The sequence below is a fragment of the Lagenorhynchus albirostris genome, chromosome 4 (assembly GCF_949774975.1).
Source record: "Lagenorhynchus albirostris chromosome 4, mLagAlb1.1, whole genome shotgun sequence".
NCBI classification, from domain to species: Eukaryota; Metazoa; Chordata; class Mammalia; order Artiodactyla; family Delphinidae; genus Lagenorhynchus; species Lagenorhynchus albirostris.
In genome coordinates, this window is record NC_083098.1 from 114,429,527 (window position 1) to 114,448,512 (window position 18,986).

Consider the following 18,986-nt stretch of genomic DNA (forward strand, 5'->3'; position numbering starts at 1 on the left):
TGCTTGGAGAAGGGGTAACATGATATGGCTGAAAGACGGCATTCCTGATTTCTGTTCTCAAGAATATGAAAAGCCATTGAAGGCATTTTGAGAAAAATCTAACACGGCCCTATCCATGCTTTAGGAACATAACTATTTGGAAATGTGGAAGATGATGTGCAGGAAGGAAAGCCAGAGGTAGGATATCAACTTGGTTAGGAGGCAAGAGGGCATGAAATTGGGCTGGAGCAATGGGAACGAGGCAGAGGGAGGGATCTGGAGGCATGGAGAAGAGCTAGGAGGCTGTTACAAGAGTCTGGGAGAAATAAGGGGGAAAACCTGCATAGTAAGGGTGCAAAGGAATGGAGGGGGCAAAGAAACATTTAGATGACCTTCATGAGTAAAGAGAGGAGAAGGGAGATTCAATATGGCTTCAAGGGTCTGACAGGGGAACTAGGAGAATGTTAATTCCGCTGTTCAAGAAAAAGGGAAGATGATGAGTTCAGTTCTGGACAAGACGGATTCAAGGCATTTAAAGAGATGTCCGCTAGACAGACCCCAGGAGAGAGACCTGGGCTTCTTATGTAGACTTGGGAGTGATCACCATAGAGATGAGAAGTAAAACTAAGAGGACCTGATGAGAATCAAATGGAGTTTAGGACGTACAAAATAAATGGTAGGAAAGAGCCTGAATAAATGTAAACACACTTACACAGGACTATTAAGAGGACAAAGGTTGCCTAAATGAAGTCTCCACCAGCAATGGACGCAAAAAACATAATATGGTACGAAAATGAGAGCAATAATATCTATAAAAATCTTATTAACTTACTAAATTTATCATTTTTATATTAACTCACAGAAATAAAAGTTAATAGGGCTTCCCTGGTGGCGCAGTGGTTGAGAGTCCGCCTGCCGATGCAGGGGACGCGGGTTCGTGACCCGGTCCGGGAAGATCCCACATGCCGCGGAGCGGCTGGGCCCGTGAGCCATGGCCGCTGAGCCTGTGCGTCCGGAGCCTGTGCTCCGCAACAGGAGAGGCCACAACAGTGAGAGGCCCGCGTACCGCAAAAAAAAAAAAAAAAAAAAAGTTAATAAAATCATTGGGTTCCTTCAGGCATGCAAATTGCAACTGGTGAAACTCAATGCTTCTAAATTTTTGCTATGAAATTCAACAACATCTTTCCACATCAATAAATATCCAAAGGAGACTAATTCAAAAATTTCAATGTTTATTTACACTTTGCATATCTCAAAAAGTTTGAAAAAAAAAAGTTTCAAAAGGAAGTTAGCAAATTCTCATAGATCTGCTTGTTTCTAGCACTTGGGGGAGATGGAGTCTTGGCGTTTTTAGAGACTGGAATCCTGATGGCAGAACTTCAAATGTTCTCATCACTTGCCAAGGAAGTGCCATACTTGATCTGTGTTTAAAAATGGGGGAAGCAGGGTGTTAGGGAAGGGGTGGAGAGGGAGGTGGGGAGGAAAGGAGGATAAGACAAATTTAATTTAGACCTTTCGGAAAGATTTAGGTAGATAAAAACAATCAGAACTCAGTATGACACATTTCTATATTTAAAGCCACTCACCTTTAAACTCTCGGCCTAAGTTCTCTCATTTGGCTAAGGCTTTATATTCTTGAGCCTTCCCACCTTATTTCCTACATCTTACTGGGTCACTTTAGTCTTTATTGAATAGTACTGAAGCTAGTGTCCTAGCTACGGCATGAAAGGTCTAGGAAAATCCTGTACTGTAAAATCTGACTGTCTGTCAAATACCCAAAATGGGATAGTATTGCAAAGAAACAATCTGTTAGTTGCCCATATAAGGAATATCGTTTGCTTTCCCACGAAATCATGTCTATACATTTGCTCCTTTCTAAACATCTTACAACTCGATTCATAGTAAATAGTTCTCGTTTTTCCTCCAAACTTGCAAGTTGAATATTCTTCTAAAGTTTCATATTAAAACAAAGAGGCAAAAAAGCCTTGCAATATTTTAAAAGGCAAATGATACATGCACATGCTTGTATTTTGAAATTTTTACTACAGAACATTTTTACTTGTTTCTCAAAACAGCTTCAAATAATGGTAATTTAAAAAAATGCTATTTTTAATCCTACTATAAATTTTGATTTTAAGATCTTTAGTTAAAATGAGTGATTCATTAAAATGATGATAGATAATAAATAAAGTCTCCTAAATGCAGACATTTGGAGGCTTAAAATTTATCAGGACTAGCTGGAACCTCAGTACTTCACCAACCGTCACTGCACAATCAAACTACTTTCTAGCCTAAAAGTAATAAACATGTTCCTTATTTTCTGAAATTAGGAAATAATTGATTTCATCTGAAAATTATAATGACTAAAAAAGTACTTTACTTAGTTTATATAATTTTTAAATTAATCTATTGTATTTTGGGGGGTCTCCACTACTGTAAATGAATAAATTTACATATCTAGCTCCTCAAGAACCAGCATATACCATACCTTCTTCATTACTTCCTTTATTCAGTGAAAATGACACCTGAAAGATAAGAATAGAGTCTCTGTTATAATGAACGTTTAGAAGTGGAAACTATATCCAGAATGGTTTTCTTTTAACATGAAATTATAGAACAAAGGGAATACTCCTCTTTGCCTTTTATTGTTATTGCCTGTTCTTTCAGATAAACAAACCACAGACTTAAGAGTCAAATAAGAAAAAAAAACATTCTTGAAAAAATTTTCTGTCATTAACCCATGGGAACTACTGAGAATGTGAAGAGAGGAGAGGGGTTTTCTTTCAGTTTCTTCTTTGGCTGAGGCCTTGAGAACAAAAATCCAAAACACATATTCATAGACACATGCACACACATGTACGTAGGTACACACACAGAGAGACATTATATAATGTATTTAGCTGTCTTCTAAAGTGTTTAAATTAATTTTTCTATTTTGATGACTGGGCCAAGATTCCTAGAACAGACATAACCTGTGGTAGACAAGATTGAAAAGTTTTTCTGAGATATAAGATTTTTTCCTAATTAAGAATAATACATTTTTAAAGGTTTAAAAAGAAATTTAAAGAGAGATCCATTCTCCACAGAGAATGCACAAAGCCCAAGATAACCAGAATAAGCATCTATGTAACCAACACCCAAGTCAAGAAATGGAACATGCCAGGCACTTCCCCAATCATAACCTCTTCTCCCTGAGGTATAACCACCACCCTGATTTTATAACACACTTTTCAGATTTCAAATTTAATAATCAACTTCTAATTCTCTGAATTTGCTCAGCCTTAGTGGGAAAGATCTGCCTCTGATATTTGAGGTCTGGGGCAAATGTACAAATGGAGAGCCATATATCATACACCTGAGTATTTAAAGGTTATAAATCAAGCTAACAAAGTGACTATAAAAACTGTTGCATCCTACTATCTTGATAAATATACCTTTGCACTGGCTTGGAAGCTCTCGTTTAGCATCCTGGACACCTTAGAGACTGCCTGAACATGGCAAAGTACGGAAAAGAGGCACATGGCCTTCATCCCACCCCGCTTCTGCTACCCCAGGCTCCATTCTGTGTTGAGGGCCTCACGTGCACAAGGGTAGCTCACACATCTAGGTATCCCCTGCCTCCTAACAGCCACCCACAGGCCGCTGTAGAAGTAATGGTGAGCGGAGTCCACACAGTCACGAACGTACACTTGGGGGGAGATGCCCACGTAGGCCCTGGAAACAGGCTTGCAGCTATCTGGGTAAGGAATTCCAGGGACTTGAGTAACTAAAAGGTGGTCTAGAATGGGGGCTTGGGCTCCTGGTGAACGCACAACTTTGGTCCCTCGGTCTTGCCCTGTGAGGAGGGACGTGATTGGATGAGGGCCAAAGCAGGACCCTCTAAAAGGAAGGACCCAAAGCAGGGCCCTCCTTAGGTCTAAGGACAGTCCTGAAGAACAACTCAGCAGGAAAATATAAATGTCAGCAATATTAAAAGATTCTCTATGATAGTTAATGTGCCAACTTGGAGGTTGGTTTTGGCTGAGATTAACTTTTAAACTGATGAACTCTGGGTAAAGTAGACTGCCCTCCATAATGTGAGTGGGCCCCATTCAATCAGCTGAAGGCCTGAACAGAACAAAAAGACCAGCCTCCCCAAGCATGAGGGAATTCTCCAGCAGACTGCCTTTGGACTTCATCTGAATCCCTGGCTTTCCTGGGTCTCCAGCCGGCCATCCCCTTCTGCAGATTTTGGAATCACTAAGCCTTAACAATTTCTTCATATGTATCTCTTATTGATTGTTTCTCTGAAAAAAACACTGGCTAATACATTCCCCGGAATCATAAATGGGTTAAAGTTAGTTTTCCTTCTACTCTTTAAGAAAAAGGTTAATCAAATATGCTTTGTTTTATTTTCTATCATACAAAATGATGATATAACAATGTAAATAAAGAAGACCTCTGTACAAATTTTATGTAAAACATCCTTGAGATTTTTCCAAGTACTTTCAAAAAAAAAAAAAACCGAAAGAAAATTCTATTCAGCTTCCTAGCACAGAGAAAATGCTTAACCATGGTTGGTTTTGAGGATGGCAGAACTTAAATCATTCTGGGTGTGAAAGTAACACTACAACATAAAAACTGAGATTAGGCCTTTGGGATTTAATGGCTCTGTTTTTCTATATAGACTATAAAACAGAATAACTTGCTTATTCTTTGAAATTCTTATGCTCTTTAAATTGTGCAGGACGCCTATTACAGAGTTTGTTGGAAAGGTAGCTGTTTAGGTTTCCTGCTTAAAATTAGCAGCTGCTTCTTGCTGGAGCTGTCAAACATTTCAGGGGAAGAAAATGTGTGATATATGAAATAGAATAATCGAGCAGCTTCTCATTAACCTAAAAAGCATTACAGAAAAGAAATGGACAAACTACTCTAGCTAAAACATTTATCATTACATTTGATTTTAAAAATAATTCCCAGAATGCTTTATTTCTTTATTCCTAAAATCTATTTCTTGGTTGGTAGAATATATTCAGACTGTACAAAGCCTCATATAAAAGAAAACAAACATCACAGGTAAATCTAACAGAGATAAAATAACTATGAAAGTCTGGAAGTTTTTTTTTTGTTTTTTACACTTTTCCATATTAACATATGTCAAAAGAGACCAACATTTAAATTTGAAAACAACAATGGGTTCATGATACACATCAGCTATTTAACTCTTCACCTACTGTCAATGACTTCCTGATTCTTAAACATTACACTTGCTTACAGAAAATGGAAGAACAAAGAAATGCACAGAGCAGCATTTTAAAGTGACCTAATCCCAACCCTCACTCTCAGAAGTCACCATCATTACATTTTCCTTGTAAGAAACAGAAGGATTTTCAGTTACTTACTTCTCCTAATTTCTCAGTAGGGGATGAATGTGGGCACCCTCTACTCATCTAAGATAAATTCTCCAGGAAATTGTATTACTTTATACTCTCATTCTAAAAATGCTATCTCCTTTCCTCTCCCACTCCAAAAATACTTCTCATGAATATTCATATCTTTAATTTCTTTCAAACAAATTTAGTGTTCTTATTACCAAAGTATTCCTCTTTTATCAACCAAAGAAGGCTTACTCTTTTCTGTCCCTACTCATGTAGAAACTGTATTTTAAATGAATATGAACTATTAAACAACTGTTTTGTACTCCTTCAGATAACCCCACCAGGTCCCTATAAGCATTTTCACCTGCAGGTTACATGTGTTCAAATTAATTAACAAACATGACACACTCAACCAACATAAAAGCTTGCTTTACTACATGATATGAAGATTGATGTTCTTTTACTTTATTATAAGGATTCAAAATTAAAGAGAAAAAAGTTCCTGATTTTTCATTCAGGTGCAGTAGGGTTTTAGTTGAATTAAATTACCTTGGGTATTCTCTCCCTACATTATGTTTCCATGGTTCATAAGGCAGTTACTCTATATTCATTTTTCTTCTTCTTCCAGTTTTACTGAGATATAATTGACATACAGCACTGTATAAGTTTAGGGTGTACAGCATAATGATTTAACTTACATCATGAAATGATGACCTCAATATGTTTAGTGAACAGCCATCATCTCATATAGATACAAAATTAAAGAAACAGAAAACACATTTTTCCTTGTGATGAGCACTCAGGCTTTACTCTCTTAACAACTCTCACATGTAAAATACAGTGGCATGAATGCTATTTATCCTACTCTACTGTGTATCTCTAGTAGTTACTTATCTTATGACTGGGAGTTTGCACCTTTTGACTGCCTTCATTCAATTCTTCCTCCCCCCACCCACCGCTCTGGTAACAGCAAATCTGATCTCTTTTTCTGAGTGTGTTTGTTTGCTGCAGTATAAATGACCTACCACACTAGGTTAGTTCCTGGTGCACAATATAGTGATTCGGCATTTCTATGCGTTACAAAATAATCACCATGATTAATCTAGTTACCATCTGTCACCATACAAAGATTTTACAGTATTATTGACTATATTCCCCTTGCTGTACACTTCATCCCCATGATTCATCTATTTTGTAACGAAGTTTGTACCTCTTAATCTCCCTCATCTATATTCATTTTATTTTCACATTTCTTTTCTGATTTCTGCTTTATAAATCAACAAAACGTGACCAATTCTTAGTTATCCATAAACAAAATGTAAGAGTTTTTTTTGTTTTTGTTTTTTTTTTAACATTTTTTTGTTTATTTATTTGGCTGCACTGGGTCTTCGTTGCGGCACGTGGGATCTAGTTCCCCGACCAGGGGTTGAACCCCAGCCCCCTGCTCTGGGAGTGTGAAGTCTTAACCACTGGACCATCAGGGAAGTCCCTGTAAGAGTATTTTAGGTTTATGTTAGTTTAATCTACTTCCTCTTCCTTTCAAGAATGTATACAATTGGCTAGTAGCTGAAAAAAATTATTTTACTTTCATCTCCTTTGTTCATCTTTGAGTGGTAATGCAGTGAAGCTTTTAAGAGGAAAGAAAGGGAAAGGAAGAGGGAGATATACTAGAATCAGATCCTGATTTACCAATACATTATTTAAATTTTTTAATAGTAAACTGCCACAAAGATGTTCATTTTCAGAGTCACAAATAAAACAAATCTGTATGGCATAAATATTGTAGCATGACCTCATTAGAAAAATCACATCCACAGAAAGGTTCCACTCTAAAGGGAAACACAGTCCTCTTTGATGGAGATGTAAAGTGAGTGCCCACAGAGGGAAGGGTCTCTTGCCTAGGCAGTCCAAGAGGTCCAAGCAACCCTGGTAATAAGACGGCATCCCAGACAGAGTGATTTCAGAACTTAGTTTTGAGTCGGCTTGATTTAAAAAACCAGAAGCCAAGGATTGTCATCTTGTTCTGAGATGTGCAAGGAAACTCTTCTTGATGTCATCAATAGCTTTAAGCAGAGATGAAGTACATGCCCAAAGGAAACGATCTGAGAAGCATGCTGTTAAAAGTCCTATCCAACAACTATAATGAGCTGTAACATTCTTCTTCTGGTCATTACTTTTCATATTTGAAACTATTTAAAAATATTCATTAGTTGGTAGTTTCCCATTAGAGCACAGAACCCCAAAGTGTGCACTTCTAAACTAGCTGCTTTATTGATTATCTTTGTTGTGGGCCTCTAAAAAAATGTTAATATGGCTTTGGTGTGAATTTTTTTAAGTGCTATTGCTTTTAAGCGGTAACAATGCCTCACACTCACATCAGACACTTTGATGGATTCACCTAAAGTCCTTCTCCTGGTTATGTAAACGCCAACATGCGTTTATGAGATTGCTGGTAAAGTTTAGGGATGAAAGAGGTGGCCACAGTATATACTGATGTTAACTGCCCCCGTACGGAATAACCAACTGTTCAGGCGCTATTTGTTGAAAACTTATTACTTGGAAAATCAGTTGTCCACATATATGTAGGTCTATTTCTGGATTTGTTTTAACTGATCTTTCTCTAGTTTTATACCATTACTATACTATTTTGATTACTGTAGCTGTATAAAACGTCTGTAAAGAACGAAGTTGGTATTCTAATTGATCTATAGATCAATTTGAGAATTGACATCATAACAATATTGAGTCTTCCAACCCACGAACATGATACATCTTCCCATTTATTTAGTTCTCTGATATCTATGGGCAATGTCTTACAGTTTTCAGGGTACAGGTTCTTCACATTTTTTTTTCCAGATTTATTCCTAAGTGTTTCATATTTTTGAAGCAATTATAAATAATGTATTTATTTTTCATTAATTTTTGTTCCTTATAAAAATACAATTGCTAATTGTATATTGAGCTTATATCTTGCAACCTTGCTAAATTCACTTATTCTAGTATCTTTAGATTTTATGGAATATTTAATATAGACATTCATGCCATCTTCCTTTATAACCTGGATGCCTTTTCCTTCTTTTTAATGCCTTCCTGCACGGCTAGAAGCTTCAGTACAATGCTTAATAAAAGAAGTGGGATCCGAGGTCTAGAGTTGTAGAGTTGTATTTACAGAAAGGTTTTTAAGTGCAAATTTCAGTTGTTTATGCCTATTTCTTCTTCAGTGAGTTTTGGTAGTTTATGTATTTCAAGGAATCTGCCCATTTCATCCAACTTGTGAAATTAACTGGTATACAGTTTTTTCACAATATTTCTCTATTGTTCTCCTAATAGCTCCTAAAACAGTAGTGATGCCACTTGTCTCATTCCTGACATTAAAGATTTGTCTTCTCTCTTTTCTTTCCTGAACATTCTGGCTAAAGGGTTTATCAGTTTTGCTGGTCTCAAAGAGTCAATTTTTGGTTTCATTAATTTTCTGTGTTGTTTTTCTGGGCATACAAATTCTCTTAATTATGAAATATCCATACTTCAAACACACAGAAAATGAAGAGACCATTATAACAAATATCTACTCTCTAGATTTTTTTAGAGTTAACATTGTTATTTCAGAAAAGTTACAAGTGAAGTCTCTTTTTCTCCCAACTCATCAAAAATAAAGACCTTATTTATTTTTATTCCCTCTCAGAAGTAACTTCTCCTAACCACTATGCTGAAACTGGTGTTTATTGTTCTTATTTATGTTTCTAAAATGTGAGCAACGTATCTGTTTGTATTCATTAAAAATATATGGTGCTGCTTTGGGTGTTTTAAAATTTACTTCAACGATGCATACTATATCCTGCTGCAAATGCTTTTTTCACCCAATACTGCACTTTCAGGTTTTATCCATGTACAGTCATATAGTTCTAATTCACATATTTTACCTGTGGTATCGTATTCCACTGTACAAATATACTACAGTTTATTTACCCAGTTTTCTATTGACAGACATTTGTCCAGTTTCCAACTTTCCCATGTCTGATCATAAAAACGTATGTATTAGTGTCTCTGTAGAATGTACATCTAGAAAGGTAACTTCAGAGTAGTGGGTTATAAGCATCTTCAACTATACTAGAAATCACATAATTGCTCTTCAAGGTAGCTGTACTAATTTATACTCCTATAAAGTATATCAACAAGTACGAGTGGTCTCCCTTCTCCACTTGCTTAAAAACACTTGTAAACATTTGCCTATCTGATAACTATGAAATTGTACTATGTCTTAATTTGATTTCATTGATCACTGGGGAAATACAGCAGATTTTCACATATTTACTGGCAATTTAAATATTCTCTCTTGTGAGTTGCCCATTCATACTTTTGCCCATTTTTTTTCCTACTGGTTATTTTTTTCTTGTTGATTTGAATAAGTTGTTAATCCTTTTGTCACTTATATGCAAGTACCTTCTCCCAATCAATGGCTTACCTTTTGACTTATTTTGTGGTATCTTTAATTGTTTACAGCTTGAAAAAAAACTTTAAATTTGTCAGTCTTTTCTAGGTTATTCCTGGCCCTTTAATATTCCATATACATTTTAGGATTATCTTACCAAGTTCAGTGAAAACCCTATTGAAATTCTGATTAAAAATAGATTGACTTCATTAATTAATACGGGAGAAATTGTCATTTTCATAATTAAGTATTCCTTTAAACTGTTGATAAGTCTATTTGGGTTTTCTGTTTATTCTTGATTTGACATTGTAATTTATATTTTTAAAAAATTGTCAATTCATCTATGTTTAGAAAGGTATTGCCAAAAGCAATTTAGAATGTTCCTTTCTTTTTTTTTTTTTTTGGCCACACCACGTGGCGCGTGGGATCTTAGTTCCTGAAAAGGGATTGAACCCATGCCCCCTGTCCCCCCTGTAGTGGAAGCATGGAGTCTTAACCACTGGACTACCAGGGAAGTCCCGAGTATTCCTTTCTGATTACTTGTATATCTCCTGTGTCTGTAATAATGTCTTAATTTTAATTTTTGATATTTTTATTTATGGCTTCTCTATTTCACTGTCTTTCCTGTAATAAGTTTGTCTATATTATTAGCCTTAAAAGAAGAAAACCCAGCTTTTATTTTAATTGATCCTTTTCATTATCTCCTTGTTTTCCATTTCATTATTTGCTCTACTCTTTATAATTTTCTCTCTTATAATGTAAAAAGATAGAAAAAAACAGAGTGCTTGTTGAGTTGAATGTTCAGCATCTCAATTTTCTTTCTTCATTTCTGCTGTACAGTTAATTTCTCTCAAAAATTATTTTTGCTGCATCATGCAAGTTTTGACATAGAGTGATTTAGTTGTCACTCAATTTTAAATATTTTATAATTTTTCATAATTCATTTTTTTGAGGCATGACTTGAGATGTATTTTTAGTTTCCAAATAACACAGATTTGGGGTTTTTTTCTTTTAATATTTTTATAGCTGATTAGCAACCTTGTTATACTGTTGACAAAGAAAGTGGTCTGCATTACCTCAACTCTTTGGTATTTGTTTTCCAACTCTTTGTGGCCTAACATATACTCAATTTTTGGAAGTGTCCACATGTACTAGAAAAAACAATGTATTCTCTAATTATATATATTGATAAAGCTTGTAAATTTTGCTCCCATCTTCTCAATGTATTTTCCAAATAACACTTTATATACAGTAAAGGATCCTAAAACTAGCATCTTAAATCCCAGAATCAATTGTCATTAAATATCAACTGATATTAGATCTGAAAGGAAAACTACATGTGTGTGCACACACGCACACTCATGTGTGCACACACATACACAAGCATACATTCCTTGTTCCCTATAAAGGCTCTGAACCTTGTTCCCTGAAATAAAGCTCCAACTTCTGGTCATACAGTCTTCAAAAACTGGGAAAGAGTCCTACCTTTTTGGCTATAAAAAAGACACACTACCCAAAAAAATGTAATTGGGTGGTCCTGTGGTTGAACTACCACTGAGAGTTACTCCTGTTGCTGGTGGCCACACACTGTAGCCCAGAGTAACCAACTGCCTCTGTGGATCCCTAGTGTGTTCAGATCTAAGTAGCAAACCTTGTTTTTGACACAGCCATGCCTTTCATGGTTGTATATAATTCAAACATCTGTATTTATAAACAAAATCCAATAACCTTTCTGACCATTTCAGTTCTCCTTATCCTCCTCAGATCAGCTATCCTTCTTAAGATCTCTAACCTACGTCTGATAAATTACTTCTGTAGATATTTTCTCTTTTGTTTCTAAAATGCATCCAAATAATAGTCATCAGGGTGTTGGCTTTTATTTTTTCTTGGTTATGGTGACACTATTTTTCCTAATTTAATTGATTTGTACATATTGTTGGGTGACCACTTAATGATTTTGGGGGGAGGCCTCAATGCTACTACACTTAATTGTATTTTGATCAATATATGTTCACCAGTATATGCTTCCTGCAACAGTTCTCCTTATCCCTCAAGAGTTTAGTCCATTTCTTTTCTTTGTATACTTTAAAAGTATATGTTCACCAAAACCAATTACTTGATCCTAAAATCTCACCTAATTAACGATCATTCTGAATATTCTGTGAATACACATCTAGAAAGTGAAAACCTGTATTACTATCTGGCCCTGTTTTAAGCATAACTTCGGGCTCATTTATTTATCTATTTTTTTTTAATTTTTTAAAGATTTTTTTGATGTGGACCATTTTTAAAGTCTTTATTGAATTTGATACAATATTGCTTCTGTTTTATTTACTTTTCTGGGTTTTTTGGCCACGAGGCATGTGGGATCTTAGCTCCCCGATCAGGGATCGAACCCACACCCACTGCACTGGAAGGCAAAGTCTTAACCACTGGACCACCAGGGAAGTCCCCAGATTCATTTAACATCTACACATCTGTCTTAAGATAATATTACCTAAGTTGATTAACTTGTTAGAATGAGTTCACTTATTCTAAGTCCACTAATAAACCTTGGGGTTATAATTTGTTTCCATACAAATTGATGTGGTCTGAATATGATCAAGTTTGATAGATGACTTTAATGTCTTAAGTTATTCTGAGCAAGCAAAGGACAAACGAAAGCTGACAGTACTTTGAAGTCAGTGCAACATTCAATATATAGCAAAATAGAGAGATCTGGGAATATATACCTAAGTAATGCTGATTCAAACATCTCAATGTGGTTGTGAAGAGATAAAATGCCAAGCCAAAATGCTCTGACTACAAAGAATTTCATTATTACAAGTTGATAAAATTTTCAGGAGAAATTGTTACCTAATCTGAGCTTCTGAATCACTAATGAGGCTGCTAATAGAGCAATTCTTTGATTTACAAATTTTTAATGGTGAAATCCCATATACAGTAAGTTCCACTAGAGCTGATGATGAGGGACTGCTTTCTCTGCATTTTGATTTTCTATCATAGTTTCCTCAGTGAAAAATCAGTATAGCACCTTCTTCATTATTACGAAACACAACAAAGCTACCAAACCATGTAATTAAAGCTGGATGTTAATGTTTCTGAATTCTAATCTTGTTTCCCAAATCAAACAATCCAGATCATATCCATGTTCTCCAATTATTATTTTTTTCCAAGAGGACTTTTCCTACTAATATGCTAGGAAAAAACTTTTTAAAAAAGATGTAAGATTGAAACTTTATTCTTACAGCTAATTTTAAGACAAGTATCTATTATATCTATCATTTATAAAACCCAAACTAAAATGAATGAAATAGTCTTAATCTGAGATTAGTGGGAGACTATGTGAATAAAGTTTTTAATTTGTTTTCCTTAATTTTTTTCTTAAAGAATTAATAATAAATATTGATGAGAACTAAGCTCAGAATGTAATGACACAGATATAAAACTGAAAACTTGAAGAAAATACACCAATATTGTAGCCTGCATTACTGTCATGGCTCCCCTGCATCTTCCCTTGCTTCCCTAGCCCGTTCTCACCAACGCAGCCAGAATGATCTTGTTAAAATCTAAGTCAGATCATATCACTCCCTCAATGGTTCCTTCTTATTCAGAATAAGAAATGAAATTCTTAAAATAGTCCCTAAGGGTATTTTACAGTGTCTTTCATAATAATTTGCCTCCATTTTCACCCCCAGATCCATGCATTTCTGATCTCATCTCCTCCTTTCTCCCTTAGACTCTTTCTACTCCACAAGCCACCGTGGCTCCTCGGTTATTTCTTGAACATGTCAGGTACCCACTTGCCTCATGGCCTTTGGGCTGCAGCATGGAATTCTCTTCCTTTACAAGTCACTTGGCTCAGTCCCTTACCTTCTACAAATCTTGACTCAGGTCCGTTCTCCCCTCAGTGGGGCTGTTCCCTACTACTTTTCAATCACTACAACTCCCATCCCACTCCTGGCACTTTATCCCCTCTTCCCTCATTCATTTTTCATCATAGCATTTATCGCATTCACAAACACTATATATTTCACTTGTGTATTTATTATCCATCACCCCAACTAGAATGTTAGCTATACGAGGAAAGAGATTTTTGTGTCTTTTAATACTGCATCCCCAGCACCTAGATTCTAACCACACGCAGCAGGCAATAATTAAATAACTGATTAATTAATGGAAAAAAATTCAAAGCAGCCATTGTGAGCAAACATTTTTGTTGTTCCTTAAGATCTAAATTCACTAGTTTCTATCCGATAATTAAGAGAAAAAAAAACCCAAACCCCTCAATTTATAAATGGGATTTCTAGCCTAAGATCACTCCTGAACACACTTTACACAGCAGCGTTACTTGATTATCTGAATGTGAATTTCCTTATTTAGTGGTTTCCAAATCAAGCATTACTTTGCTAATAAATTCAGTTGCCTCCAGGCAGTATTATCACTAAGACATGTAAAAATCTGAGGGTATCTTCTTAGTTAAGAGAAGGAAAGCTTGTGAGGTAACCAAACTAAATGGAAAAAAAAAAAAAAAAGGAAAAGAGATGTATTTATTTCATTTTTTTTGAGCTGAAATGCACCTGTGCCAGCAGCCAGTCACAATTTAGACACTGGACTGTGGATAACTCATGGGAACAGGTCAGTACAGAGGAGGGCAAATGCATTCACACAACAATAAACTGGTGAAAACAGTATCATATGAAATCAAGTTAAGTGGTTAATGTACTTTAGAAAACAGAAATATAACTAAAAGGTTTTAAGGTTTTTAATCTAAATTCCCTGCATGAAAAAATAATTTTAATGTTATTTTTAAACTTTATGCTCCCCAAAAGTCTTGATACATTTCACTGCTAGATTTTTCAGAATTTCTGCTAGACTTCCCCATGACATTTATAAGAATAAAGGATGTCTTGGACATTTGTTCCTTACCGATTCAACTAATGATCTTGCTTCCTCTTGAGAGCAATGGAAAGGGCTATCACATACCTGCACATTTGTGCTGGAAAGGAAAAGAGAATATTATTATTAAACAGGATAAAAAAGGAGCAATTACCAAAAAGAAAACCAGCTCTCAAATGCTTTACATTTGAGTGTATGATCCCAGCCAACAGTTGCTGAGTCTTTGGATCTCAGTGGATAATAACACATACACACACACTCTCTCTCTCTCTCACTCACTCACTCAAGAGGAGACAAGAGACCTTCTAATGCAGAATGCTAGAGCACTGCAGAAATGTGATGAAGATACCCTGAAAAAGGACCTGGATGAATATAAATTAGGACAACTGGGGTCTTGTACATTCTTTCAGGCAAAGTTATAAATATAAAGTGCTCCATAGCATTGCACCCTCCAGAATTAAAAAAAAAAAAATCAAATGATAGTATACAAATTTAAATAATCTCCTGGTACATAAAAGGCTATTCCACTACTCTTCACCTTTACTGAAGAAAAGAAAAAACAAATTTGACCCATAGAACAACGACCACGAGGAAGAATTTTCCTCCAAGTGAGGTGATAAACACTGTAATTGGCTGCTGAAAGATGCTGTAGAATCTCTTTCTCAGACAGGTATGGAACTAAGCTAACAGTGGTGAGAGGAAACCACAGGAACATGAAAGCTCAGTTTTGGTACAAGTAAGGAAGTTTAGCAAGGCATAGACAGCAGCTCCTCCCATGACCAGTAAAGGCTCTATAAAGTCCAAAGTCTTCCCACACAGTGGGGACTAGCATGCTATCTCCACAAACATGCTGCCCACCACGTATTTCTTACCTCCTAGATGAAAGCAAATGCATCATTCCCCTCAAATGTATTAAGTCTGATTTTTAAAAATTTCATCAAAGAAATCAGATTAAAATGGATATAGAAAAAGGTAGTAGAGAAGGGCATTAAAGCCAAATTAATTTTTCAGAATTGAAGAAATAATTGATTAGCAGATCTCTAAAGGAGATAATTAATAGATGAAACACACACATGCACACACACACCCACACACACGCATGTGTGCTCTCCAAGTGGTTCTAAGGGATGTACATTATCAAATTTATTTTGGCAATGGCTTTGTGAAATATGCTGGGATATATATGATAAAAAGATCTGTAGTTATTTATTTATCTTTTCAGCTACATCTGCCCGTAATCAGACACTGGGTACATAGCATTATGAAAGTGGTCATTTTGCTCTCTATCCAGACTCAAAATGTGGAATTTGTTTTCATTCTTGGCATAAGTGATGATGTTTGATGAAAGGTGGCATTATCATCTTTAAGACTAAACTATGTTATACTCTCTTCTTCATACTCCACGTTTAAGTAAGCTAAAAACTGAAAAAGGTAAGGCTTTATAAGTTAGATGTTTCTCTAAAGAAAGTCAAAACTAAATTTAAAAGGAACAAGGCAAAAAAACAGATACTGAAAAGTCTTAAGTGCTACTCTTCTGAAGAAAACATGGTGTATAATACTAAATATGCTATACACCAGCGGTCCCCAACCTTGTTTGGCACCAGGGACCAGTTTTGTGGAAGACAATCTTTCCATGGACTGGAGTTGGGGGGTGGGGGTGGATGGTTTGGGGATGATTCAAGCACATTACATTTATTGTGCACTTTATTTCTATTATTATTACTTTGTAATATATAATGAAATAATTATACAACTCACCATAATGCTGACAGGAGGCGGAGCTCAGACAGTAATGCGAGCGATGGGGAGTGGCTGTAAATACAGATGAAGCTTCGCTCACTCGCCCACCGCTCACCTCCTGCTGTGCGGCCCAATTCCTAACTGGCCACGGACAGGTACTGGTCCGTGGCCTGGGGGTTGGGGGCCCCTGCTACACACAATGTTTTTAACATTAAAACTACACCAAAGTGAAACATTCCTTGGGAATTCTAGGAAAATGGTGATGAGAGAACAGGGAGTCCTGTAAATAGGGTTGTCAGATAAAACATAGAACACCCAGTTAAATTTGAACTTCAGATAAACAGCAAATTATTTTTTAGTATAAGTATGTCCCAAGCAAACTATTTTTTTTAGTATAAGTACGTGCCACGAGACATTTACATTAAAATCTGAAATTTAGATTTAAGGGGGTGTTCTCTATTTTTACCTGTTAAATCTAATAAACTATCTCTAAAGTAATCCTCTATTTCCACAACAAAGCAAAACCATCAGCAGAAATATTAGAAAAGAAAGAAAATATTAAAGCCAGCACTGTAAATTTCAAAAACTAATAACTTTTAAAATATTCTGTGAATTTAAAAAAACTGAGTAACTTTTAAAATATCCCCAATAAAATATCTTGACAAGTAACCAGCTAGAATCTAGGAAGCCAACAAGCTCTACCATTTTTCACCTTGGACAAATTATTAGTATGGCTGTTTCAAGAATTAAATGAAAGGTATATACAAATGGACTTAGGAGATTCTTGAATGATATATAAAATATAAAAGAGGAGAGATTACAAAACCCCTTATTACTATTTCTCCAGTAGCCCCCCCCTTTTTTATAGCATTTTATTTCTACAAACAGTGCCATCCTCCTCACTAATATTCTTTTAGTTATTAAAGAATGCAATCTGGGTTGCAATATACTTTCCTCAGGATTTAAGGAAGTGATTTTTACTTTGAATGTTTGAAGGTGTAATAAAAGGCATGTTATCAAGAAACATTTTAATTTTATCTGAATTGTCCCTTATACAAAAATAGTTAACACTGACTCATATTATTTATTGATTCAAAAAAATTATTCTTATGCCATGTGTTAGGGACATTTCTAGATGCTGGGGATACAATGTTGAACCATGGAGCCCCCCATGAACATTGTAATATTTAGGGTTCTTTCTAGCTTTCAAACTATGACTATAGCATACAAAAGGAGAAGCAGTATAACCACTTAAAGATGATGGTGCCTACTATAAATGAGATTAAAAATACTGACTGGGAAGAATGTGCTGCTTTCCTTTTTATAATAAGATATTAAATATTTTGTTCTAAATTTATAAACATTGTGTACCCTACACACAATCTTGATGATCAAAATAAGCAGATACGAAATTAGAACAAAAGATCAACAATACCAAAATTTCTATGCACAACAAACCAAATTTCATTTACAAATAATAAAGATATATTAATAGCTATATAAAGAGCAAAATAAGTGATTAAATAAAAAGAAACAGGGGCTTCCCTGGTGGCACAGTGGCTGAGAGTCCGCCTGCCAATGCAGGGGACATGGGTTCGTGCCCCGGTCCGGGAAGATCCCACATGCTGCGGAGCGGCTGGGCCCGTGAGCCATGGCCGCTGAGCCTGCGCGTCCGGAGCCTGTGCTCTGCAACAGGAGAGGCCACAACAGTGAGAGGCTCGCGTACCGCAAAAAAAAAAAAAAAAAAGAAACAGAAATAGAAAATTACCTGCAAATAATAAACATATACCTAAAAGATGAAAGTTACAGGGCCAGCAATATGAAATTTTAGTAAAGAGAAGATTATTTTCTTCAAGACAATTTCAAATCAGACAAAGGCCCACACTCATGAGAATCCTCAAAGACAGTGCTCAGGATTCAGATTGCTCAAGGCTTTTCATTCTAAAGCAAAGTACTCAAGAGAAAAGGAGAGAGAAAATTTAAAGAGGTAAGAATGATGATTTGGGTCCATAACCTCCAGAGTTTGTCAAAGAAAACTGACTTTGAAGTAAATCTATACAAAGCTAAAAGAACTGGAGCTATCCATATATGGATCAGATACACCTTCCTCTAGAAAGGTAAAGGAAACAACTTCAAGACATAAACAGTTTGGAAGAATATATATATGGAAAAATATATATATATTTGAAATAAACCATGATGAAGAAAGGGTGAGAGGAGTTGAAGAGGAGTTGAAGTTGTATTTCTCCTACAAGGAATTTAAAATTGTTTTTGGTAAAAACAGAAATAACAAAATTATCCCTGCTAAAAAAAATACGTAGCTTCCAGAGTAAACATTAAGCAGTGGGGAAAAGGAATAAAAATAACAATGACAAAACTTATTGTGATAAAGAGGATTATCAATTAAATAATTTAATAAATGCAGGGTTCCTGGAAACAGTAGAGTCACTACTGGATTTAAAAAACAACATCTAGGGACTTGCCAGGTGGCACAGTAGGAGTTAAGAATCCGCCTGCCAATGAAGGGGACATGGGTTCGAGCCCTGGTCCAGGAAGATTCCACGTACCGCGGAGCAACTAAG

General features: G+C 35.7%; 1 protein-coding gene across 8 annotated transcripts in view; it reads right to left on the reverse strand.

The window, feature by feature from the left end:
- Window positions 1-1,194: 1,194 nt before the first annotated feature.
- Window positions 1,195-18,986, reverse strand: part of PPA2 (inorganic pyrophosphatase 2) — an 84,670-nt gene continuing 66,878 nt past the window's right edge. For 5 of the 8 annotated variants that reach the window (XM_060148541.1, XM_060148545.1, XM_060148540.1 and 2 more), the window contains 4 exons: window positions 16,423-16,476; window positions 14,695-14,764; window positions 2,468-2,504; window positions 1,195-1,400 (listed from right to left, as the gene is read on the reverse strand). In XM_060148541.1, coding sequence (XP_060004524.1) covers window positions 1,372-1,400; window positions 2,468-2,504; window positions 14,695-14,764; window positions 16,423-16,476 — 190 coding nt within the window. In that variant the 3' untranslated portion in view covers window positions 1,195-1,371. The remainder of the gene's footprint in view (window positions 1,401-2,467; window positions 2,505-14,694; window positions 14,765-16,422; window positions 16,477-18,986) is intronic. The other 3 variants (XM_060148546.1, XM_060148547.1, XM_060148542.1) reach the window with 1 other exon arrangement.